This window comes from Bombyx mori, chromosome 1 (genome assembly GCF_030269925.1).
Source record: "Bombyx mori chromosome 1, ASM3026992v2".
Taxonomy (NCBI): Eukaryota; Metazoa; Arthropoda; class Insecta; order Lepidoptera; family Bombycidae; genus Bombyx; species Bombyx mori.
The window spans coordinates 7,165,246-7,190,984 of NC_085107.1; the positions used below are offsets into that span (position 1 = coordinate 7,165,246).

General features: G+C 37.6%; 1 protein-coding gene across 4 annotated transcripts in view; it reads left to right on the forward strand.

The window, feature by feature from the left end:
* The window catches only part of LOC101745000 (homeobox protein araucan), a 132,590-nt gene that overhangs the window by 100,429 nt on the left and 6,422 nt on the right, over positions 1–25,739 (forward strand). For all 4 annotated transcript variants that reach the window (XM_038011140.2, XM_062668432.1, XM_062668443.1 and 1 more), the window contains exons 3-4: positions 16,640–16,752; positions 21,781–22,097. In XM_038011140.2, coding sequence (XP_037867068.1) covers positions 16,640–16,752; positions 21,781–22,097 — 430 coding nt within the window. The remainder of the gene's footprint in view (positions 1–16,639; positions 16,753–21,780; positions 22,098–25,739) is intronic.

Genomic DNA, 25,739 nt, shown 5'->3' on the forward strand with positions numbered 1-25,739 from the left:
TAATAGTTTTTATACGTAATTTTGGTTACACTCGTAATTTTTTAAAGGGCGAGTCGTTTACTAAGCTATCTGTAACTACTTAATACAAAGGTGCTTATTCTAACCGTTATCTCGACCGGAAGTTCAAAAAAAACGTGATCCGAGCGTAATTTTTGTCCGCGCTAGCTCGTCGCGTTTAGCATTAGACGAATAAAAACAAGGTGTCGATGCGAACCAGAGATAGCTTTTAACTACGTTATTATTTAATTTGGTTTGCTTTATTTCGTCTTCGTTCCATGTTTTCGAACGAATTAGCATAAGAAACAAAGCGAAACATCAATATACGAAACGATAACTTTTAATTTCTTTATTTGTTAACTGTAGTTAATCGCGAAGTTAGTGGTTATATAATTACTCCATTCGAGTTTTATAACTATAAAATATAGTTTTCTACACGTCATTTTAATTTATGAAGACATGCATTCATGTCAACACTTATAAAATGACTTGTCTTACAATACGATTATTTCGTAACAATAGCCTTTGGAAGCATTCAGTAGAGGCACTTGCGCAAAAAGTTGCGATTGTCTGGAAATAGCTAAATTTAACGCCATTTGGAATATTGTGATATATTTTTTTTGGGCTCAATAAATCGATTTTCTTTGTTGTGACTTCGGACCACCGGGGAACAGTTAGGATTCAGAATGGGATGACGCATCGCTGACAATAATGTTTTAATGAACACATCAAAGCGACCTAAAAATTATTTGAAACTAACGCTCGTGCGTGACGCCGATCGTGAATTACTTCTTAAGCAAATTTTCATTGACATAGCTTGACGACTAAAACTATATCAGTAAGGGGATGTTATACAGATAGTTTTTAAATTCTCATTAGGCATGCTAGTAAACAGGTTTTTTACTGTTTTAATAGAAAACAGCTGTGTGTAATTATTTGCAATGATCAAATTGAAATTGTCGCGAACAACGCCAAGATCCAACCGTAATTTATTTATGGCAATGAATAAAATGTAGCTATACGTGTTAATATTCAGCTAAAAGTCGTTCCGAACCGCTTTAGAGTTTCAGAAATTGAAGTGAGTTGTTTTTTTTTTTTTGCCAGTTATTGTAGCGATTCGGACAGATGTCACGGGCAGGGAAACCTCGGCAACAAAAGCGCCCCGGGGGTGCATTGTCCTCCCCCCGACCTCTCAGCTCTAGCCATTAGCAACGACACCTCCACATTTATATTTGTATCAAAATAATACAAATGTAATTTATTCAATCTATTTATAGCTATATTTACTGTTTAATAGTTATTGCTCTAAATGGTTTTTAATGTCCTTATTTTATAAGTAATTTATACGCTGGCCCTTCACAGCTGCGCTTCACCCTAGAATGAATGCTATTAGGTGGGCATCAGATAAATTCGATAAACGTCCCGGAAATTCTTGCATAGTGGGTTCCTCTACGCGGCACGTTAAACTTTTAATGCGCGTATCAATCTAATTTAATAATTCATGAACGAAATTGAATGTTTACAGTAACTTTCGAATAACGTTAACACAGTAATAATACGAATCAAATTCTTATAATGTTTTTGTGCCAACGCGTGAATTAAGTACGTACGACTTATTCGAGATTATAAATATTGATAAGAGTTTATTTGAATACTTAACTAAAGTTGTAAATTTTCAAAATTCGTTTATAAAATAATTTAGTTATATATTTCGTGCTTGTGTATTTTCTAGTATCATTGCTTTCGTTTACAGTAGAGACTTTGAGAGATAGACGTGTTGATTATAATCTTTAATGAGTAAGATGTTGTTAGCCACCTGGCATTTATTTATGGGATAAAATCTTGACACCTTTTAAATGTTTAAACCAATACGGAGCTAATAGTTAACATTTTATTTGTATTAAATATATGCAATGACATATTTTAACGTCGATTCAATAATTACAGTCAAGATCTCGAGAGAGAAAACAGACAAAAAAACTATACGCAAATTACTGGTGGTAGGGCCTCTTGTGAGTCCGCGCATGGGTACCACCACCCTGTCTATTTCTGCCGTGAAGCAGTAACGCGTTTCAGTTTGAAGGGTAGGGCAGCCGTTGTAACTATACTCGAGACCTTAGAACTTATATCTCAAGGTGGGTGGCGCATTACGTTGTGGATGTCTTGGGCTCCAGTAACCACTTAACACCAGGTCAGCTGTGAGATCGTCCACCCATTTAGGCAATAAAAAAAACATATAAAATCGTACGTACGTAATACGTACAGAATTGTTTTGACCAAATACCTGTGATACCATATTTACGGTACTGATTATATTTCAAGTCGAATAACATGCTCGTTGTATTCTAAATTGATGCAAATCTGTCGATGCACAAATCGTCTGGTAGTGACAACAATACTTCAAAATAAAACACGTCCGAATTATGAAAATTGACGCGCTCAATTATTCAGACAAGTAAACTTGTAGTCTAGTCTATTTGTAAGTGTTATTATTATTGTTTCTGTAGATAATGAAACAATCTCACAATCAATTTAGTGCTGTAGCGAAGCAATAAGTTAACATGAAGTCGAAGTTTGAATTGTTTAGAAGTAGAATGCTTTGTTTTTTTAGCCTATTCACTGCCAGTAGCATCGAGGGGTTATTCCGGCTTCATGGAACCTCAAAACGCATGACTGCTTTCGTCATAAATAAACTAAATGGTGGTAGTACCTATCCGTGTGCGCTCACTATTCAGATACCCCATCAGTAATTACGCAAATCACAAAATGTTGCGCATTTTATTTTTATCAAAGGATATCATTTTTTTGATATAATTAGTGAATACGTTCACGAATGCGTGATAGGATTGGATTTAAAATATAATTATAAACACTGACGCAGTATTTAAACCGCGTTGTAGTTTAATTCTTCAGTTCGATTATATCAGATGTGTTAGCACAGAGACAATCGACAGAGCATAATAATGTATTGCTTTTTTCTGCTTTTCATTTATAAAATTAATTTTACTAGAGGTCCCGCAGTAGTCGAAATTCGACTATCTATTATGATTGTATTTTATACTTCTATAATCACAAATTTCGCCAAGACTACACTATAAAAAATATTAACAAAGACAAACAATATTTAATCTATTCTCAATTTGACAACAGACGTCAAGATGAAAATTATGACAATAAATAGTATGCATGCGTGTGTGCGTCAAATACATGGTATGTAGTGTGTGTAATGTTTTCTTTATTGATTTAAGGTATGTTTTATGCATTATTTTAAAAAAAATATTAGCATTGTGCACTTCTTCTACATATTCTCTGTAAGTGTTGAACATTTTATACTCCTCGGTCCGCGCAATTTTCGTAAAAAGGGATACAAAGTTTTTGCTTCACGTATTAATATAAAGATTTACTAATGATAGGTAGGTACTCAGCTCAAACATACAATTCAGGTCAAAGATACAATTCGCTCTGACGCTGTTACCGCTTCATTCATAAATCGCGCGCAAACTTCTGTGTCCATAATTCAAGACTTAGGTATTGAGGGACTTATTGAATCTTTAATTTGTAATAGCTCTGAGTTAATTATATGTAAATACGTGTATATGTTAATTACGTATTCGAAATAACCTACGATTTTTTGAAAAGAAATAAAAAATTGGTACACGTTTTTTTAACGTATATTTTTTAATATAAAATTAGTGAACTGAGGAGCTAGCAACGTTTATTTGTCCATCACTGTACATCCTGTACACTGTTTAGACGCATTATCATCCTGGTTGCCCGTGAGCAACCATCTCAGGTTTTCAGCTGGTAACGAATCTTAATACGTAAGAATCGTCATCATCATATCTCTCAATATCTCAATCATATTGGACAATAGCCGCTCTAGCGTTCGAACGGGGATCCTTCTACAGCAAAGTTCACCATTGATATTTGACAAAGATTTATTTATTCATCTACGGCGTGTTCCTAGAAATCATTCTTGCCACTTGCCATCCACCTCTGGATTTATCACAGCGACATGACTTCCATAAAGAAAACAAGAAGTTCTCATCAATGGGAATCGAATTGACTATGCCTAACGTGACCATACGTACCGCTTTCAGGCTGTCAATCCCGCTATCCCCAACGAGAAAAAAAATGTCTCCCGCTTTCATTTATCTGTTAAGCATGCGTTTATTAGAGACTTACCGAATACTTACTTATCCCAAATCCTTATTGTATTACAAAATACATACTAAAGTAACTCTAAATTTGCTGTAGAAAAGTAGTTTTTTGTTGTGAAATTATTTATAAATATTAAGGGCAAGTTGGTGTATGAATTAAGATGTCAGTGAGGGTAAGATACCATAATAAATTATTTCAAGTCATTTTTTATTATTTTGTACTTAAATATTAATTCTTACCGCGGCATAACCAATACCTATATGTATTTATTTATATACAAAATACCGTAGGCGTCCCGCTTTGACACCAAAAAAAAATGGTTACGTTAACTATGCCCCTTGCTAATAATCCAACTCGACATAGGCCGTCAGGCGGACCGCAAGCTTTCCTGTGTAATAAAAATAAACATTACTGCTATGCCGCAGACATAGTCAAAATGAATGTTTTAAACCGACAATACGTATGCCCAAACGCGCTCACGAAATACCACTTCGTAGTGAACGAATGGACTATTAAGGATGTACTCGCTGAAGTTTCGACCGGAATGCATAGACTGCGATCTCTATGGAGTCTGACTACCGCGGATATTTACTATAGTCATCAATATGAAGTTAATATATTATAATAATATATTATATTACCTACCATCAACTTTACAATTGTAATATACTATATTATAAATAATATACTCTGTTTACGTTCAATTTATTATAAGTATTACAAGAGACTTTTAACCTAATTTAATTTTGTATTTGTCCTAATAAAAAATTCTCAATGGTGATTATTTTCTTAAGCCATCTATCCATTCCAGATGGTCCATTTCTGAGGTTTGATATAATAGATCAGACTGACTATATTTAATCTTATACCTTTAAACGAGCAATTCTTGTATATTAATATATATATAATCTGAATCTCGGAAACGGCTCCAACGATTTTCATAAAATTTAGTAGGTATTCAGGGGATTTCGGGGGCGATAAATCGATCTAGCTACGATTTATTTTCAGAAAATGTTGTTTTATTCGTGTTTTCAATAATCAATTCTTCCCGACATCTATTGGCGAATAATTTTTTCTTAATTGATTAAAAAACCGAGCAAAGCTCGGTCATCATCTAGTGATATTAATATCAGCTGTATCTTTTTCAGAATTTCTTTAGATACAAACGGTTATCCGGAAGAGATCGCTTTTAGCGAAAAGACCCTCTATTGTACGGTTATGTCTGCCTATTGACTGATTTTCAATGCTAATTATGTTTTGATGTGCAATAAAGTATCTCTCTCTCTCTCTCTCTCTTTTACTTTTCAATGACACCAATGGTGGTAGGACCTCTTGTGAGTCCTACCTATTTCTGCCGCGAACCAGTAATGCGTTTCGGTTTGAAGGGTGGGGCAGCCGTTGTAGCTATACTTGAGACCTTATATCTCAAGATGGGTGGCGCATTTACGTTGTAGATGTCTATGGGCTCCAGTAACCGGCTAACACCAGGTGTGGGCTCGTCCACACATATTTTTTTGTATCTCCGTACGATTTCATAGTGTCTTACGTGTTTCTGCATAAAAGCAATCATGAGTTCCGCTTCGTAGGGTAGAATGCCATTATTTCATTGCATTTGAAACTGCCTGATGAATTTTCAAGATCAGTGTCGTCATACACGTTGTGGTATTGATTAGGTGCTGTACCCGCTTCAGCTGGATTGGGTTTTGTCTGCTTTAGTAATCGAATAAAAAAATTGCGTAAAATATTGTTTGTGGTATGTAGCATGCTGTATGGCTGCCGTCATTTTTGGCATTTCAACTTGCGTAAGGTGGCGCAGGGCTCTGAAATTACGATACTTCAAGACAACATTTTTTTTGTATGGAAACTAGCGACATCTTGTAGCGGATTCTCCTAAACTTATATGTTGATAAATTTAAGGCATTTAATTATTGTACAAATAAACACAGAAAAAAAATACGAGTAAATCATACAAGTCTTTATTTGTTGAAAATTTACAAAATCCTTCATTAAAAATAAAATATAGAATACGTAATATGTTACTGCCATCTACAGGAGCAATGAGAAACTAATCGAAGCGAAGCCATCTAGTGGCCGACGCCCGTAAACATTTTTGCTGACTGCTTCAGTTGCTTATCTATAACTAATTTATGTGTATTAACTATAAGGTGGCGATTGAGTTTTTAATACGAACGTGTGTATTACAAATTCTATGGAAATCCATAACTACATCATGACTTGATAATGAAGACGCAAATAATGAATGCGCGTTGAATTAAAATCATGCTCCTCATAATTACGATGCGAGGTTTTGGTTGTAGTAAAGCAAATCTAATTGAAACTATTTTTACGGTTTAATATCGCTTAACTGCTTCGTTTTAGTTTAAAAATTAAATTTTTGAATGTTTTAGGGTATTTTTTTATCTGAAAAGAGCAAGCTTTCAGTTTCATTCAATAAAATTACGTTCTAAGCGGTAAAAGAGCTAAAACCTTCTATGTTCGACTGTTTAAAAACTTAACTTCCCTATAAGTATTTACTATCAACAAACTAATGTTCACTAATGCCGTCTATGATGTCACTTCTGTATGCCATCTTTAATTGCATGATTAACCTAATGTGCCCAATGTACAAATCGAATCATTGTAACAATTATTTAAAAGACAGCGCTGATTACGTGCCAATTTGAATTGATCATAATTGGTCAACAGGTTTCCTAAAAATTAAATCGTAATAACTGTTTGTAAAAGTATAATGCTTTGACGATGTTTAAGCGAAGGCATCACAAATAATTTCCGAAATCTGACACATTAAACAATAAACCTTAATTATTTAAAAAAAAGAAGTATATCACAGATATACAAACTAAAGTGCCATTTTCTCTTCTGCTTGTCCACTGTTTTCCATTCTATTTTATTTAGTAGTTTTTGAATAGGCTTACAGTGATTAACAAAAATACAAGTAGGTTTTTTGCTTTCAAAATGTCAATTACATACTAAAAGAGAATATATAATACAGTAAATGAATTTCAATCTTCGGGGGTCAGCGATTGTGGTCGAATTTCGATTACTGGTGGTAGGACCTCTTGTGAGTCCGCGCGGCTAGGTATCACCGCCCTGCCTATTTCTGCCGTGAAGCAGTAATGCGTTTCGGTTTGAAGGGTGGGGCAGCCGTTATAGCTATATTGAGATCTTAGAACTTATATCTCAAGGTGGGTGGCGCATGTACGTTGTAGATGTCTATGGGCTCCAGTAACCACTTAACACCAGGTGGGCTGTGAGCTCGTCCACCCATCTAAGCAATAAAAAATAAAATACCAATTAAATATATCGTAGTAAGCACGAGCCGTACTCAACAAAAGCCAACTAACCCATGTTATAATTCGGAGATTATCTAGCGGTTTGAAAGCGATCGAGCTGTGGACGGTTTTAGTTAAACAAAGTTTACTTGTTGGATTAAGAGTGAGGTTACGCTGTGGTCGGAAGCGGGTAGCGAGGAACGCGAGCGACAATGCGCGCCCGAATCAATCACGACTTTCAATAATTGATCGTGGTCGGCGGCTCCACTCCGCAGACTCCCTCGACCTAATTACCTCTCTCGCCCTCCACGCGCTCACTCACGGCTCATTAAGAACCGTCTGTTGTTTGTTCTCCTAATTAAAGCGGAGCTTTATCGGTCGCGGGGCCTCGTCTAATTGATATCATTGCGAGCATTTACGATCATTGAATTACGTCCGCCGCGATCGGTTACCGTCGGGTTCGGCAGTTAAGCCTGACCGCACATTGTCTGTGTTTAAGCTCCAATTGACTTGTTTAATCCCGGTTTATTGTTTGTTTATTTATGGAGGCCTGATTGTGAGGCGTGTTTCACCTCAGGCTCTGTATTATTTTAAAAGGCACTAAAAACTAGTATGGATGCGAGTTTTTAATTTTTAATTAAGCTAATTTTTTTTAATACCGAATTTAATGAGACGCTGTCGCGGTTTATATGGTATTAAGTGATTACGCACAAGAGCCAGCGTATCATGAAATCCGCATTTCACCTTAAAACGTCAAGTTAAAGTCGTCATTATAATGGATGGATGGATGAATGGATGGACTTATACGACGATAGCTTGAACATGTGATTATTTCAAGGTAATGATAATATGCAGACTGATTGACACAAATGCGAAAGTGCAGTTACGATAGACTAATATGGACGTCTTTGTCTAGCCAGCAGTGTATGCACAACATATTATATTATATTAGTAAATGTAATATTATATATTAACTATTAGTAAATGTTTCTGTAATACTTTCTCTCTTTCATCCTACATATATTAACTCAAACGAATTAAAAATCCAAATAATATATTGGGTGCACAGGTAGCTTTATTTTTAAATTACAAAAACTATGAAGAAATCAGCAAAAGAAATTTATTATATTATAATATATATTATAGAATTTATATTATATTAGTAAATTTTATATTATATATTAACTATTAGTAAATGTTTCTGTAATACTTTCTCTCTTTCATCCCACATATATTAACTCAAACGAATTAAACATCCAAATGTATTGGGTGCACAGGTAGCTTTATTTTTAAATTACAAAAACTATGAAGGAATCAGCAAAAGAAAAAAGAAGTAATGCATAACATCTTAATCACAACCCGATACCAAACGATACGCATACACATAGTCCTCGAAGTGGAAAATAACCAATTTCGTTTAAATCACAACCTAGCAATTCTTTGATACCCGTGAAATTGCCGTAACGAAATAAATGTTAAATAAAACGTAAAATAAAATTATTGTGCCTCCACAAACAAATAATTGGAACGGGATCGTACCAACCTAACCGCCCGCGCCCGTCGCCGCTCGTTTTATGGCTTATTTGGGGGAAAGCTTTATTGAACTTAGCCACGTTGTTTTCGTGTCAAACGAATACCGCCCTTGAGTCACAATCGTTTAGAATTAGAATTGTGTAATCGGGATGGATTGCGTCACCACCATGCGGCATCAAATGACTTTTTCGTTTGTATTCGCTCTTTATCCACTTAGAGTCATTCTTTTTCCACTCGCTACAATTCACTTTTAGATTCTGCTAGTGGTGCTTCCGGTCGTTATTATTTTACAACATGAATCTTTTTGTTTGACGTTTTCGTATCGGGGATTTTGTTTACCGAATTTCGTTTTTTTTTTTTGTTGCTTATGGGTGGACGAGCTCACAGCCCACCTGGTGTTAAGTGGTTACTCGAGCCCATAAAATGCGCCACCCACCTTGAGATATAAGTTCTAAGGTCTCAGTATAGTTACAACGGCTGCCCCACCCTTCAAACCGAAACGCATTACTGCTTCACGGCAGAAATAGTCAGGGCGGGCGGTGGTACCTACCCGCGCGGACTCACAAGAGGTTTTTTTTTTTGTTGCTTAGATGATTGGACGAGCTCACAGCCCACCTGGTGTTAAGTGGTTACTGGAGCCCATAGACATCTACAACGTAAATGCGCCACCCACCTTGAGATATAAGTTCTAAGGTTGCAGTATAGTTACAACGGCTGCCCCACCCTTCAAACCGAAACGCATTACTGCTTCACGGCAGAAATAGGCAGGGTGGTGGTACCTATTCGCGCGGACTCACAAGAGGTCCTACCACCAGTAAAAATTTACTCGTTTTTAAATTGTTGATGAGGTACCCTTTTCGTCGCAAATAAAGTTAACCCGCACTAGTTAGTGGACACGCTTTGTTGAATAATGAAATAAAATTTGCGCGTTACACATGGATCGATTGGGTTCATGTGAAAACGAATCTGTGTATTTAGTCTTTCGAAATATTTTTCATTCGTTTACTTAAACGAGGTTTTTAAATTAGATATTACCCAAAATTTTGCATGAAAACATGGGCAAAGACTTGATTTGTTATTAAAAAGAACCTCCTCATAATAAAAATCTTATTATAAAGTTAAATAGTTTGATCGATGGATGCGTAAAAATATTTTTAAAAACCTCTTTTACTGTGATGAGCGCTCAGTTCTTAGTCGTGCTAAGCATGTGCGAATTCTGAAAATAAATAGGTTGGTTATTCAGATATTCAGATAGCCAATAGAAAATGAATGATCAAAATAGTATTGATTGGTTAGCTAACAGGCATTTCCTTGTGAGTGCTTTTTGCAGATAAATTAAAAAGACAAATTTCACGTGAGCTACAAAGTCTCAATCAATTCTCGGTCCGTCTGATGTTAAGCTATCAATAGAGGTGGAGGTTATGGCCACCTATAAAATGAAAAGTGCATCATTTAAGACTATTTAAGACAAACCTGGCAAAGCAATAAATGTAGTTGAAAACAGAAGAATCAATTCATAAAATGTGTAAGTAAAATCGTGTCTCGTAACCGACGCATACGGTAGCCAGAAAGCTGAGAGAGACGAATGATGAAGTGACGTCGATTTGGCGAAGCGGCGCCCCAGGCACGGCCGGGACGCCAGCGCCTACCGATCCCAACCGATGGGGCACGAATTTATGAACCGTCAAATAACTTATCACCAGTTTAATGCAATGAAATAAACGAGCCTTATTTATACACCGCACTGATCAGTCGGACGTGAACTTTGTCTTTTACCATTTCTGAGGGTAGCAATAGTTGGCTCTTATTTATGGATCTAGCGGCGCGTGTGAATAACGTTAATAGTGGGGCCGGCCCCTTTTCGCTACTGTTTATATTTATTTAGGGTTCGTGTAATGAGTCTATCTGGCGCGATGACTCGCGAACTCTGTGGAGAATTGATTAAAATGTTGTTAGATTCAGTCTTATGGAATAAGGGGACTGATTTGGTCGGTATAAGATTTTGAGAGCTAATAAATGACTTTTATCGCTATGCTTATACGGCGTATAACGTGTGTAGGTGACTTTGTGTTTAGTGGTGATAAACAAGCACGTATCGTTTTAACTATCTTTTAAAGACATGTTAATTGTATTGGCTCAACGACAATTGTTGTACTGTCATGCTAAATTACGGATAATAATAAATTAAGCTTTAACTGTCTCAAGCTAGACTTTCCTCCTGTCTTGGCTATATCCGAAACATCTATGTGACATTTTTACGAGGCGAAATTAAGAATATTTGATAACGGTAAACAAGGTGTGGTGTAATTATAGTTTCGTCATTCGAAAGCCAAGTGTAGTCTTGAAATACATACTCAACAAATGTTCACGATTGACTTCCACGGTGAAGGAATAACATCGTGTAATAAAAATCAAACCCGCAAAATTATAATTTGCGTAATTACTGGTGGTAGGAACTCTTGTGAGTCCGCGCGGGTAGGTACCACCACCCTGACTATTTCTGACGAGAAGCAGTAATGCGTTTCGGTTTGAAGGGTGGGGCAGCCGTTGTAACTATACTTGAGACCTTATATCTCAAGGTGGGTGGCGCATTCACGTCGTAGATGGCTATGAGCTCCAGTAACCACTTAACACCAGGCGGGCTGTGAGCTCTTTCACCCATATTGAAAATAAATGGATTTTTAATTATTAGTTGAATTATGGATGAATGAATGGTAAATTATATAATATTATAACTATGCACTGCACTAAAATTCGCATGTCAAATAATGACAAAGCATACACGTTGCTTTTAATTTATGTAATAACTCATTTTCACTGTGCTTGGCGAATAAATGATTTCTTTCTTTCTTTCTTTCTTTCTTTCTTAAGCAATAAAAAAGTACATCAGGATCTCGAATAATAAAATCTTTAAAAACTTTTAATATTTAATCCGATATTGACCGTTTGAGAGATGACCGCCCGGACTTGGTACAGTAGGCAAAATAATGAATTATTTACAAGAGCGACTGATCGAAAAGCTGATAAAAACCTTCATCACTACATCCCAACGAAATCTTCATGTCCGGATCTATTAGAAAAAAAAACCAGTACAAATAAAAAATCACAAAAAACACTGGCTATGACTGACTTACTAACAATAGACAAAGAACACGAGATTTAAAGGTTGAATTATTCATCGAGTACCCTCGAGTGAGCATTGAGGAGGACTTTTTAGAAATTCCATCTCTTAATGGAAAGTGTGAAGGTTTAATAAGTTTTTAAAACTACAATGTTACTACTTTTGAAGTATAGCGTTGATTTTACACAAAATAAGTAAAATAACACGTCTTTTATCTGTAATCTCTTAACAAAAAATATGATTTGGCAAAATCATGTAGGTATATTTTAAAGTGGAAGAATTCTTATATTCGATCATCTTGTTCAATCAACACTCAACACTTTTTAGGAAAATTTTAGAAGATTTATAACAACGGCTCAGATTTCAAAAATACAAAAGAAAAAATCATACTAACTTCAAAACATAAATACTTTTTTGAGTACTAGAGTAGACGCGAGACGCGAAATCAAATTAAAAAAAGAAAAACAAGAGAAACTAACTCATATTCGAACAATAGGTATGATCATTAATGTATATGAGGTCACGTGCCTCGCCGAGACTCGGTAATGCTGGGGGCGAGACAAATCATCAGTCATAGTTAGTGAGCCTCAGAGGGTAGCACTACCCTGTCATGGCCAGGAAAAGGCGCAATTTTTATCTCCACCGCCACAAAAGAGTTGCGACTCGGAATTTGTCACTGGCTTATTTGCAGGGGACGTCGAAAAAGTGTAATGTTTACTTACAGCGTGATAGATATTAATGATGGGGTAATCATTCACAGCCGTCTAGTTTCGTTTTCGATATCCTCTTCACTTTATTCCGTCACTGATTGAGGTTAAGTCGTATCTTATTTATTTCGATACGTCTTGAAGGAGGTGTTTGTATTTAAAGTAGTTTAGTAATTGCCATCGTAACGGAATATCAGAGCCGTAAATACTAGAGGCGTTAACATGAAGTGACCTTATATGACTGCAGCTAAATGGTCTCCAGCAGGGCAAGATGGCGGGGCATCTTAAGACGCGTCAGATCTGCCTCCTCAAGGCCACATAGCGATCACGACCGTTCTGTTAATAGTAAAACGATTATGGGTAAAGCAGGCGTTAGACCGCTAGGTGTGCTAATTAAGACAAAAGACCCATTAGAAAATACTATATCTTTCGTTGTTTCTGTTAAAGAATGCGCATTTCAAATAATTTCAATTAGCTCAGTTTCTTATTTGTTTCTATTTACAAGTCTCTGTAAGCGGGCGCCTTAACGGACTGCATAAAAAAAGAGGCTCCACATCTGAAGCCGAGTTGCACACGCAACTGACTCTTCTCGTAAATAAAATCTAGACATGATTCCAAAATGTATGACTAGACACGGCACGAACACAACTGTGAACATTGCACACAGCGAACGGTAAAATATAAATTATTACTATTTTTTTTTTGTTTTGTTTGAAATTAATTAGCCGAAACGTAGAAAATATATCTACTCGATCTAATCTAAATTCTGTAATCGCTTCTTTTCCAAAGCTTTGTGAATAAATTAGCTTCGAGAACCCGTTCTTCGGTTTAGCGCGGTGGTTTGTTTACTTCATCCTGTATCCATTTACTGGTCTCACGAGCTCTTTGCCTATCATTATAAAAGATGATAATTGAATACTAATTAGTCTATTCATTTCGTATGGTCGGCTAATTAATATCTCTTAATTGGATTACTGGTTTGAATGAAATGGGCCTCTGCCTTCTTGTACCGGGTCATGTGTGAGATCATATTTTCTTCATTCGCTTGCATTTTGAAGCAAATGTACCTAATTGTTAGATAGCCGTTTTGATACCCGCTAGAATTGTGTGAATTTTTAAAACGAAATTAGTACGATAAGTACTATCACGATTGGGTACGATTTTTATGAATTCAATGAAATTAAATTATGTAAAGTTTTAAATAATGAAAAAAAAAAAAGAATTTTAACAACAACAGTTTGAACATATAATTATTTTGCAGTGAAGTGGATGGACAAACTCATCACAGACTGTCTGATATTCTTCTTCTTCTTTGTCGTTTCCTCATTACTGAGGGTCGTGACCACCATGGCCCAGTTTTTGCACCAGCTTCCTCCAATGCTGCCTGCATTCGGCCTGCTTAATGGCGCCCGGGATGCTGGTGTTTCTGGCCTCCTTGACAATGTCCGTCCACCTGCTTGGCAATCTTCCTCGACTTCTCTTTGCTTCCACGTGACCTACAACCATTAATTTTTCCAAGTTCTCAGGATTTTGTCGGGCCACGTGTCCGAAGTACTTGGGGAGACGCTGCATACAGATTGTAGATAGACGGGTCTGACGTTTAGCTCCGAGAGAATTGACACATTTGTTCGGCGCTCCGTCCGTGATACGCCCAACATTTTGCGCCAACACCACATTTCAAACGGGTCAATTCTCGATCGGGTACGGGCCTTGAGGGTCCACGTCTCGGAAGCGTACAAGAATATTAATTGGTTACTAAAACTCAAAATCGTAGCGACGTTAAAACCAACATTTTGAAACCAGAGTTCTGTCTCACTTGTATTACAAAACGTTAGGTTGGTGGTAGGTAACTATACGAGCTCGCAGCTCAGCTACAAGTGACGTAGTGAGATTAGGCGGGCACACCAACAAATCGTCACAAAAAGGATTTAATTAAACACAGCGATAAGTATATTTAATTAATCAGTGATTTCCGCATTAGCGAATGCGGCAAATGTACATCACAATAATAACAGAGCCACGCAAATCACTAATTCATTTAAGTCGTCATCAGCAATGTTACACGAGCAAATGACGAAGACGTACAATTTGTTCTAGCAATCAAACAAACAAACGAGCTGTTTAGTCAGAACAACTATTAACGGCGGTTCCATAGCAATAATTATACTATTATCTCACAATACTTGTTACCATTCTAATAAGGAATGTTACGGGTTGTTTATTTTTTCCGCACAATGGTGAACTGTCGGTTTTTATTGCTCCCATACACGCCCATGTTGGTTCTATCTATTGTTCTTTTTTTTTTTTTGGTCGTTCTCGGACCGAGGCCCACCTGATTGTGTCCCCGTAGCATTGCCCATTGTCGTGAGCTGTAGTCTAATCCTATTATAATTACAAGTCATAAATAAAATCCCCCAGCATTATAACGATGTAAATTAGGAAAAATTGTCGAGGAAAAGTCACATTACGAACAGAGGGGACAAATAAGCTTGCTCTTTTTTTATTCGGTTATCTCCAAGAGCAACCGGTGCTATCACACGCGCCATAATACTTTTCATTTTAACATCCCAAGTGTATGCAAAGCGCAAAGGGGTCCTTTACGGGCAAGGGCATCAGAGCCCGGAGCGGACGACATCCTTCACACTTTTAATTTAGTTGCTTCTAATGCATTCGAATGGTTGAGTATTGGGGTACGTTGCCCTGCATCAGGCACTTACTCCGTAGTTGTTAAACAGCTATCACGCAGAGGGCCGTGAGCCCGGGTTATCCCTTAATAGATTTCCCCTCTGCATCCATACATTATGCAAATACACTAGTGATATGTCAGCTCGTACACTTGGGACTTTTATTGTTGCTCGTGAGTTTATTCCCTTTTATTAAGTTAACTTTAATTAAATTGAAGCCGACGTATTTGTAGGCTGATTGACTAAAATGTATTTATGCGTCGAGATTTAACAGATTACAAGTAAGCTTTGTTATTGACGGATATCTCTCTCTTGGATGTTGTTAATTATTTTTTGTATATATATATTTGCTTGTTTATTATTAGTTTAACGAAAATACAATTCGAATTTAATATCGGTAGGCAGCGGCTTGGTTCTGCCCCTGGCATTGCTGAAGTTCATGGGCGACGGTAACCACTCACCATCAGGTGGGCCGTATGCTCGTCTGCCTACATGGGCAATAAATCTCAAAATGAGTACCATGGCATACTTTAATGTGCCACTTTATTATGCCACTAATTAACAGGGATTACAACAATAGTTAATCACGGCATAATGTCTGTGCACTATTGATAGATCCAATTTCGATACAGAAAGTAACTCAGTCGAACTTTGAATTATTTTTTCATGACCACATCAGTTAAGACTTATGTATGACGAAAATTTTCTGTGTTCTATTTATGTAATTAATTTCAATTTTGTTCAATTTCGATTTATTACAAACAACTACTGACAACAAACTCGCACGCATGAAGAATATTGCTTTGTTATAATAAAAATAATAGATTTCAACATGAAATAAGTAGTGCCCTTGTACTCTGTATCCTTATTGTCGTGTTTTTTTCTAACAGCTGTATGTACAAAATATATTAAATAAAATAAAAATGAATACATCATAGCCCAGAATAAGATCATTAATACGCGCTGTATTTAACGAAGAAAGCTCTCAGAAATTAACTGTATAAAATAAAATATGTTAATGCGTTTCAATATTTAATTAATAAACATGAATTCCACATGACCACGACTGCTCTGCTATAAGTAACCGACTATGATGATGATTTACTTTCTGTGTGTCGTTAATTGCACGGTGCGATGTTTCAGAGTAACCCTTACGCGCTGAAGGAGAGCGGCGGGGAGATGTCTGCGTGGACGTCGGCAGGCTTGCAGCCCTCCGGCGGCTACTACCCCTACGACCCGACGCTGGCGGCCTACGGGTAAGTCCCCGGGGTCCACGAGGCCCCAGTGGTCCAAACGCCCGTACCACTTTAGATAAAGCCAACGCCCTGCACGGATTAACATAATGCCTCCCTATCGAAACTTATCTCTCTAATAGATTGCAATGCGAAAGGCTCGTGTTTTGTATTTGGCGAAACGTGTTGATTTTAATAAATATTTGTTATGTTGCGCACATGTAGCCCCGTCCTTATTGCATTGTACGTTTCGGTTCAGATGATTTTTTAGTGAGCGATATATTTATTCTACGAAGAGTGGCATGAATAAATTTTCATTTAATTATATTGTGCGCGCTTCTATAAGAGATTCGTGGGTTAATTGTGGGTTTTATCAGAGCGATATTTGAGTTTTATGTCTCAATTAATTCGAATTAGTGAAATTGTCGTAAATAGATCTCCAGCTATCAGAAGAAACATATGTGTACTACCACCAAGTTGGATGTCTAGACTTTAATTTCTAGTTTATCAGCGGACTTGTTTATTTTAAATACACTTTATTATTAAGGCTCTTCTTATCGGCCTCCATTTATGGAATGTTTTCTCGAGAAATGTTCCTATAAAATAATTAGTTAGTTTTAGAGTTCCATATAAAACGAAGTAATTTGCAATAAAAACGTGTTAAAAATCAATTAGTCATCCTGCGCGGCTCAATGCAACGACATACATTCAAAATAAAAAAAGCCAAGAAAGTCTAAATACGCTATTAAGTTGCACTATGAGCTGGTATTTAAACACTAATACCTCCCATTAAAAAAATTGAGATACGTAAGTCATGGGTAAAGGTATGTTCACACACACCCGTGCGTTAGGCAGTGCGTGTCGTCCACAAGGGACAAATGACTGAGTAACCACTCCCGACGGTTCGCCTTCTCATTTCGACACATATCCACCCGCGAACCTGACAGAGACGAATGACGCCACATCCATTCGCGCTAGTCTCTGATTAATTCACAGTTTTTCTTTGAAACGCGATCGGTCGACGCATTGCTTTGACGGTTTTCGGCAAACTTATCAACCCGTCAAACGTGTCGAACAAGGGTGAATCCACGGTAAATCGTATACAAATTTTTATTTTTGACGACGCGTATATAAATCGGCGACAGCCGTCATGAAACTGTCATAACAATGCATTATGCGGAAGCATCAATTAAATACACGTTTCACGGGGCACTTGAAATTTATCCGGCCATGAATCACTATGAAACTGTCCGAAAATAAAAACAAATCATGATACATCAAAGCAAAGTTATGCTGACAATTCGGCCGCGCTCGTTTTAATATATAGCATACGGTGCGTTGTAATCTAAAAATAATTAGAGGGGACATTAGTTTTTATGCGTAAAAAAGACACGGCAGTGCCGCGCCGGGACGAGTCGTACGGAAATACCCTGTGATATATAGCAGTCTCGGCGCTCTCGCATAATTGTTCACCGATCCAACTCACTCATAGGATGATCGATAACAGTATTACAATAAACGACGCACTTCCCTTTAATAAATTTACTACGATTTGAAACACGAAACGCGACACCGCAAAATACATTCGGCCCGTAACGCGACTGCTTATAAAATTGTGAATTCATTCGAAAACAAAAACTTCACGGGGGAGAGTCATAAAAACGTTACGGGCTCACAATAATTCGTTTATCGGACCGAATAAATAGCCAAACAAAGGTACGAGAACAGTGAAAATCATATATACGTATAAGGAACGGACGGAGAGCGGGAGCGTACTTGAGTTAAGTACCGTTGCGTTGCGTATTATTTGGAACAGCCTGTAATCTGCCACGCCCGTCGCGCGCCAAAATGAAAAATTACTCAGCTATTTTTAAACACAAGTCTCGAGCACAGAAAACGTACAAAAATTAGAGAAAAGAGAGAAGGGAGCACTTGTACCGCACCATTGAGATCAAAATACGCAGGAAATTACCGCGCCCCGAGCGTGCGACGTAGCTCGCTCAGGGAATTATTTGTGTGCCAACCGATTTGGGTTGTTACTTTTTTAAATAAACCAAATAAAGAGCGTTTGTTAACGAGAATACTCATTCAGGCGACACTTATGTGAGTTTTCGGGGCTCATTTGTAAACGACTCTTCAGGACTGCTTACATTTTTTTATTTATTAAATCATGTTTTACAGTTTTATACTTTGATTTTTGTTTGAAATCGATTTGTTATGTAGTATTAGCGTTTAATATACCAAAACATTGAGTTTTATTATACAATTTATATACATAGTTTTAGTATGTATCTGATAAATTTATTTGGGATTTCAATTTTTGTACTCTAGTGAGTTTGTGTTGAAATTTCATGGTTATATTAGATATTATTATATTTGAGATTTAAATGAGATATTTTTTGTTTTTTTAAAAACGTCCTAAGTGTATACAGTTTGCCTGTAACATACGACGAAACTTCGTTTGAAATCAACATCAAATAAAGGCAACAGTTCCGAAACGCCTTACCGCGCTTCAGTTCAGGATCCTAATTCTAATGCGACCCGAGCCTCCCTCGGGACCCTGTTACATATATACGCGCACTTGTCACACATACATAGTCATACGATAGAGATGTACTGGCTATATAATATGCTTAGTATCGATAGCATAAAAATTAACTTAGTCCATTTCTCATCTGATTTACACTATTAATATTATGTACTGAAGTCTAAATTAAGAGTTAATTCAATTGAATTCAAAATTTAACACATTGAGCACTTTATATATTATACCATTATTATATTATACCATTTAGCCAAAATTTGGGTATCAGTAATTTTTATCAACTTGAGATTTTCATGTTATAAAATTTATAAAATGAGATAATTTCCACGTAAGATAAAAATTAGCGACTTTTACCGTGTACTTTTTAAAATATTTTAGAAGGCTATATCACCTTGATAAAAACTACAAGTTCCTACAAGCTATGGGCCATAGGGCTCACTTCCATACGCGTTTTGTTTGTTAACTGCAATCTGTGGCTTGTAGGAAGCGTTTGTGTTGGAACCCTTATATGGCTCACGGGTGAGCACCGTGGCCTGAATGAAAATGCTCGATTTTTCATATGGCGTTCACGTGTTAAATATTTTCTAAAATGAATGATAATCGACGTAAGATCGGAATCGCGAGCGTGTATTCGAATTATTTTAATAGAAAATGAAATTCGAATTTATCGATAGTTGTCAATGTTTCGATATCGATAAAACATCACCTCTCTAGATACGGGAGGGCGTCCCGTTTCCCCCGAGCGGGCAGATCGTAAACCTCCGATACCGCGAATTGAATGCTCCTCGAGCTCAAATATGTAGCAACGGTTGTTACTGTAACCGCCCGCCCTACAACGCTTTTCATTGCGCCGCGGACTTGTCGTTGTATTTTAACTATAGAAAAATTTATAAATTTGTTTAACTATTTGTAGTTAGTTCGTAGGCACTTCGAAGCTATCGTGAGTTTTGAAATGACAGATAATATATATCTATCTCACTTCAACTGAATTGTAACTTCGACCTCAAGATTCAAGTTGAGTAAGCGCGCCGGAAAGGAATTAAAAAAGAACTGCTTACGTAAAATGATAAAGTTTTCTAAAAAGTAATGTTCACGTGAGATTGAAAAAAGCCACAAATCAAATTCCAGTTTCATTAATCCAGGATACGTCACGAATGATTAAATATGTTAAAGTGACTTGAAATCAACAAATTAGGTGGGATATAAAAGCGTTTCCGCCCATGAAAGTATTAACATTCTCTAAATCGAATGCACGTGTTCTCGAGACGCGAGCGTCGAACGGACTGTCCTAATTAATTAACGTAACTCGGCATCGAAACTTTTGAAGCGAACTTAACGCTGAAAACCATACGTGCAAACAAAATATTAAAGCAATAAAGCGCTGTTCTCCTAAACGTCGCCGCGCGACTCCTCGACCGACATAGATTTCAAAAGAGCTTATTCGTGTTCAAACTAATGCGGCTCGATTTAAAGGCTTTGTGTGTACGCGCCTCCGGCACAAACACTATTCGCTTTTGTATTTTTTTTAATTGAAAGTTACTAAGACAATTCCGTACGCTCGTATTACGTTACGTTAAAACTTGAAACTCAGAAATAATTCGGCTGTGAGATGCAGCTCAAGAGGTCTGTGCATGGCCGGAGGTCATCAGCAACTAGCAATACCGGTGTCGTCCGCGCGCAAGATGGCGTCGCTATCGATTGATGTCGTGAACGCCCACACCACCCACGCCTGCGCTGCACCGCCCTGCAATTGCAGCCGAGATGCAACGAACCGCCTTTTAAACAAAAGATAACTCTCAAGACGCTTAAATCACAAGATTAACATTTACCGAAATAAAAATGGCTATCGGACGCGATACCGTCGTTTTATCCTCCATATTAATATTGCGTAGATGTCTAAAGTGAAATCCGAAAATTGTTTCGAGACAAAATCTATTTACTTAATTTTTTAAGGTACACTTGCCGCTTTAATGTGTAAACCAAAGTCAATTATGATAAAATCGGCGGCTCCACGCTCAATGGGTCAATGAAATGCTCGTATTCATCACGATCATTCCTGGATCGCGGCTGCAAATGGGAAACGAGCTCTTAAAAACAGTTCCGAATGTCGCTTCGTGCCGCGGAAGCTTTATTTTTGCCGTCGTAACGAGAAATCTATTGCCTCATATAAAACGCCTATCTGTTGCAAATTTAAAAGCCACTTTATTGCCCGCTGTAAACATTTCGACGTATGAATGACACTGTTCAGTGAAGTCGTTTGTTATTCAATTTGCTGTAATAATATTCCGGATTTAACTTTGTTCATTTTATTATGCGCAGAATCTCTTTCAATGATAATTAAAAATGCCACTCTTCTAATTATTACATTAGCAGCTCTAGAATCAAAAACCACATCGCTCATGTAAATGAGTTCTCTTCCGAAACTCAATGTAACTGCGAATTGGTATCATATAAGGTCGGAAGCGTTTCGCTTTTAGGTGTGTAAGTATATGCATGTTTGTCAACAGATACGGAGCCGGTTACGATTTAGCTGCGAGACGGAAGAATGCTACTAGAGAATCGACAGCCACCCTTAAAGCGTGGCTCAACGAACACAAGAAGAACCCTTACCCCACGAAAGGGGAGAAAATTATGCTCGCTATCATAACTAAGATGACGCTGACACAAGTCTCGACGTGGTTCGCGAACGCACGCCGACGACTTAAAAAGGAAAACAAGATGACGTGGGAGCCAAAAAACAAGGCAGATGATGACGACGACACGATGCTCTCAGACGAGGAGAAGGACAAAGATGACCAAGACGATAAACTTAAATCCCACAAAGGTTCGTTGAGTTTTGTCTTTTCGCAACAAACAACACTCGCTGGAAAATTCAAAAATAAGGATGTTTCTATTTTCAAATTGATAATAGTCGGTCGAGTGTCGGTTGTTGCCTTAACGCTTCATCCCCTGCCTATAATTACGTAACTCCCAACTCTGCTATGCGAATTACCACCTATGAACTGTCCGATAGTTGTTATTTACTAGTTGCGACTGCGAATGACAATAATTTAATGTTACCTCGCTTGTTCTGTTAAATGTGAGTAGTGCGTGTTTATTTCCATGTACGAATTACGCCGGCGTTGTTAACCATTTAAAATTGCTTTAATTTTGTCGGTGTATAAATCGTCGAGTGAATTGGCATATCGTGGTTGAGGGATGTGGCCCGCAGGGTGTACGGCATCGAGAGGAGGTGAGGGTAAGAGCGGGGCGCGGGTGTCGGGGAGAGGAGGGTCTCAGGCGTGTAACTGTGCGTAACCGCTTCTCGCTCCCGGATTTCCTATTCGTAGTAAAGTGGGCGGCGCCGAGGCCCAAATTTCATATAACGCGTCTTCCGTTCGTTGGTAGAACGGGGTGCCACGCGGAGGTCGCGTTCGGCTTGTCTGACGAACTGCCCTACTTCATGTTCTTGCCAAAGGATTTGTCGAGTTCGTGGATCGTTTCTTTTATGAGGATATTCCGTCGGAAAGTAAGTAAGTACGGTTTTGGGGATTTATAATGTGTTCCAATTTAATGTGGAACCCTTTTTCAACATTCTTTATTGTTACAGGTTCGTTGTGTTTGATTTTCGGGATCGATTCGTAGGTACTCGTGTCTTTTTAGATCGTTTTGATTCGATTTCCCGTAATCGTTATGTTGAATGCAATCATAAAATCCAGACGCGCATTAGGCACGGTACGTGAGAACGCTTCGAGAGGGCGGCTTTAGTTTTGGTTGTCGTCGACATAAATTATAAGTGGACGTTATTACAATGAAGATGATTTCGAGTAGGAGTGTTTTCATTGCAAACTTCACGGCTCTAATGGAAGCAGGACGAGAGGGCGTCACGGATGACGCGCGGCTGACGCCCGGCATACGCTCTTGTAATGAAGCCCACTATTGTTGTAGTAGAAGTGTACTTAATTCGCGGTTTGAAAGGCGTCGCGCTTGCCGCCAGCATCACCGCTGGGGGCACGAAATACTGTTAATAATGAAACTTCACACATCTATGAGAACTACCGTCGTCCGATGTATGTTATGAATGTCTGTGTGACATTGTTCTTATTGAATTAGATAAATATCTTAATGATATCTAATTGAATTAGATTAATATATATTCTATAAGTTATTTCAATAATAAAAATAGGTTATTTGGACAGCTTTGACGAGACTTTGACTTACTGACTTGACTTACTAAACTTAAGCAGATTAATTTATTTTAAAGGTTTTTCGAATTGTGAATTTGAAAAATTTGTTTTTCCAACAAGCAATTCGACCTAAATTTTACAATTATTTTAAATTTTCTTTTAACGCAGAAGTTCAAGTACGGGGATTATATTACGTGTTTTTATTTACTTCTGATTGTGCGTTGTTAAATAATTATTGTCGTAATTAAAGTTAAACGTACGTAACCAAAATTAAAAATATCTAGGTATATAATAGATAAATAGGTATTTTTGAAATGTGATATGTTTCCATTAGTAGTAGGTAACAATTAATAACGTGAGCACTTTTGTTTGTTTGAATACTTCATCAGTTTTCATTTTATGACGCATCAAATTTAAACCTTAAAAACATAATATCTACACAATCGATATAACCTATGTAGGTACGAATGAGCAAAACGAACCCTTACTCATTCGTAACGCAATTCTTTTACTGAAACGTCAATGTTAGTGACGCGCGATATATCATTTTAAGTCGTTCCGAACAAAGCCAACGGTGCAGTGTTCGCACGCGGTCCATAGGTCGCGAACGTCGTCCGACATCGGCAAACAAACATAGCGAACTATCGCGCGCTAAGCCGCTCATGAATAAAAGCTTCATTTTACCGGACCCCAGTAATAAATGTTAATTTTTGTCACGAGCGCGCACGCGTTGCGAACACAATATTAATCCGAAACGCGTTAATGGAAAACGCGTTGTGAGTGTTGGGACACAAACGGAATAGCGCCGGCCGGAGGTGGTTTGTACAAGGAGCAATAAATCGCAGCGACTTCAGCCGTAAACTGCAGACCGGGCTTGCAGGAACGCACTACAGCTGCTATCGATGTACCCATTCGTTCTGATTTAACTAAAACATTCGCACCAATTAAATTCCCTCATATCCTTTTTATCATCGCACCTCCCGCCATCGGAGCAGAGTTGATCCATATTACCTGGAACCGCTGCATTCATCGACAGTGCGTTTCCAAAGATCTTTTTTGCCACGTACCATCCGGCTTTGGAATGAACTCCCCTCCACTGTGTTTTCCGAGCGCTATGACATGTCCTTCTTCAAACGAGGCTTGCGGAGAGTACTTCATGGAAGGCAGCGGCTTGGCTCTGCCTCTGGCATTGCTGACGTCCATGAGCGACGGTGACCACTTACCATCAGGTGGGCCGTATGCTCGTCTGCCTACAAAGGCAATAAAAAAATGTTCGGCATGAAACTCTTGATAATTTCAAGGGTATTTCTTTAATCGACTGTATGCTTTTTGATTTTCAAAATACATAGGTGCATACCTGATTTCTGTAAAAATATTAGCGACAAAAGGAAAGTTTATGTGTGAAATAAACGACATTAAAGTAAGGGATTACTCCAAACACGGAGTAAATTACTTAAAGTGGGAACGCTGCGGGGAGAACGGGGTTGTTAGACGCCCTAAGCGACTGAGACGAGTTTTTATTATGCTTCACTTCACCCCGAGGTTCGACAACTAAAATACACAAGAGAGAAAAACGTATACATCAGCGCACGAGCTGCTACTATTTCCACGATTCTTCCCTCCGATACGTGTTTGTCGTCACGTCAATAAATCGGCGGTTTGCATATTCGGGGATAGGACCCGGTGCCCGATAAATATTTATTGCAGATTTCCCTCACTATCGGCCGCGAATAGTTGATTGAACTTTTATTGTCGCGGTTCCACGGCTCCGATTTTATATCGTTGCTTTTGTTTAAAAATTCAAACTTATTCGCATTAGTTCGCATTCATGAAACTTATAGATAATTTAATCATTTGAAATAAAATCAAAGCAACGAAAGTAGATAATTTGCCATTTTAGACTTAGCATTTTTTTTATAATAGAGATCATTATAATTCTCATATGTTATTTTGTAAAAAAATATAAATATTAAAAAAAAAGCAACTCAAAAAGCAAAAAAGAAGAAAACTCTCGCGGCATACGCGAGATAATACTAAAATAAAATTTAAAACACCCATAATTCATCAAAGGTTTTTAAAAATTTAAAAAGTAAAACGAATAACGTTACCATTGCATTAAACACAAACCGTTATTGCAGGGCCGTCAATTTCGGCCTTATCTCCGACCGTTGTGGGCCTTTATTAGATTAATACAATGAAAATTAAAACAATTTGCCGGATAAATATCTTCGCGCCGAGTATCAGTGGCGTCCCTATTTATCCTTAGTGAAGGGCAACGCGGATAACCCCTCTTAAAAGCT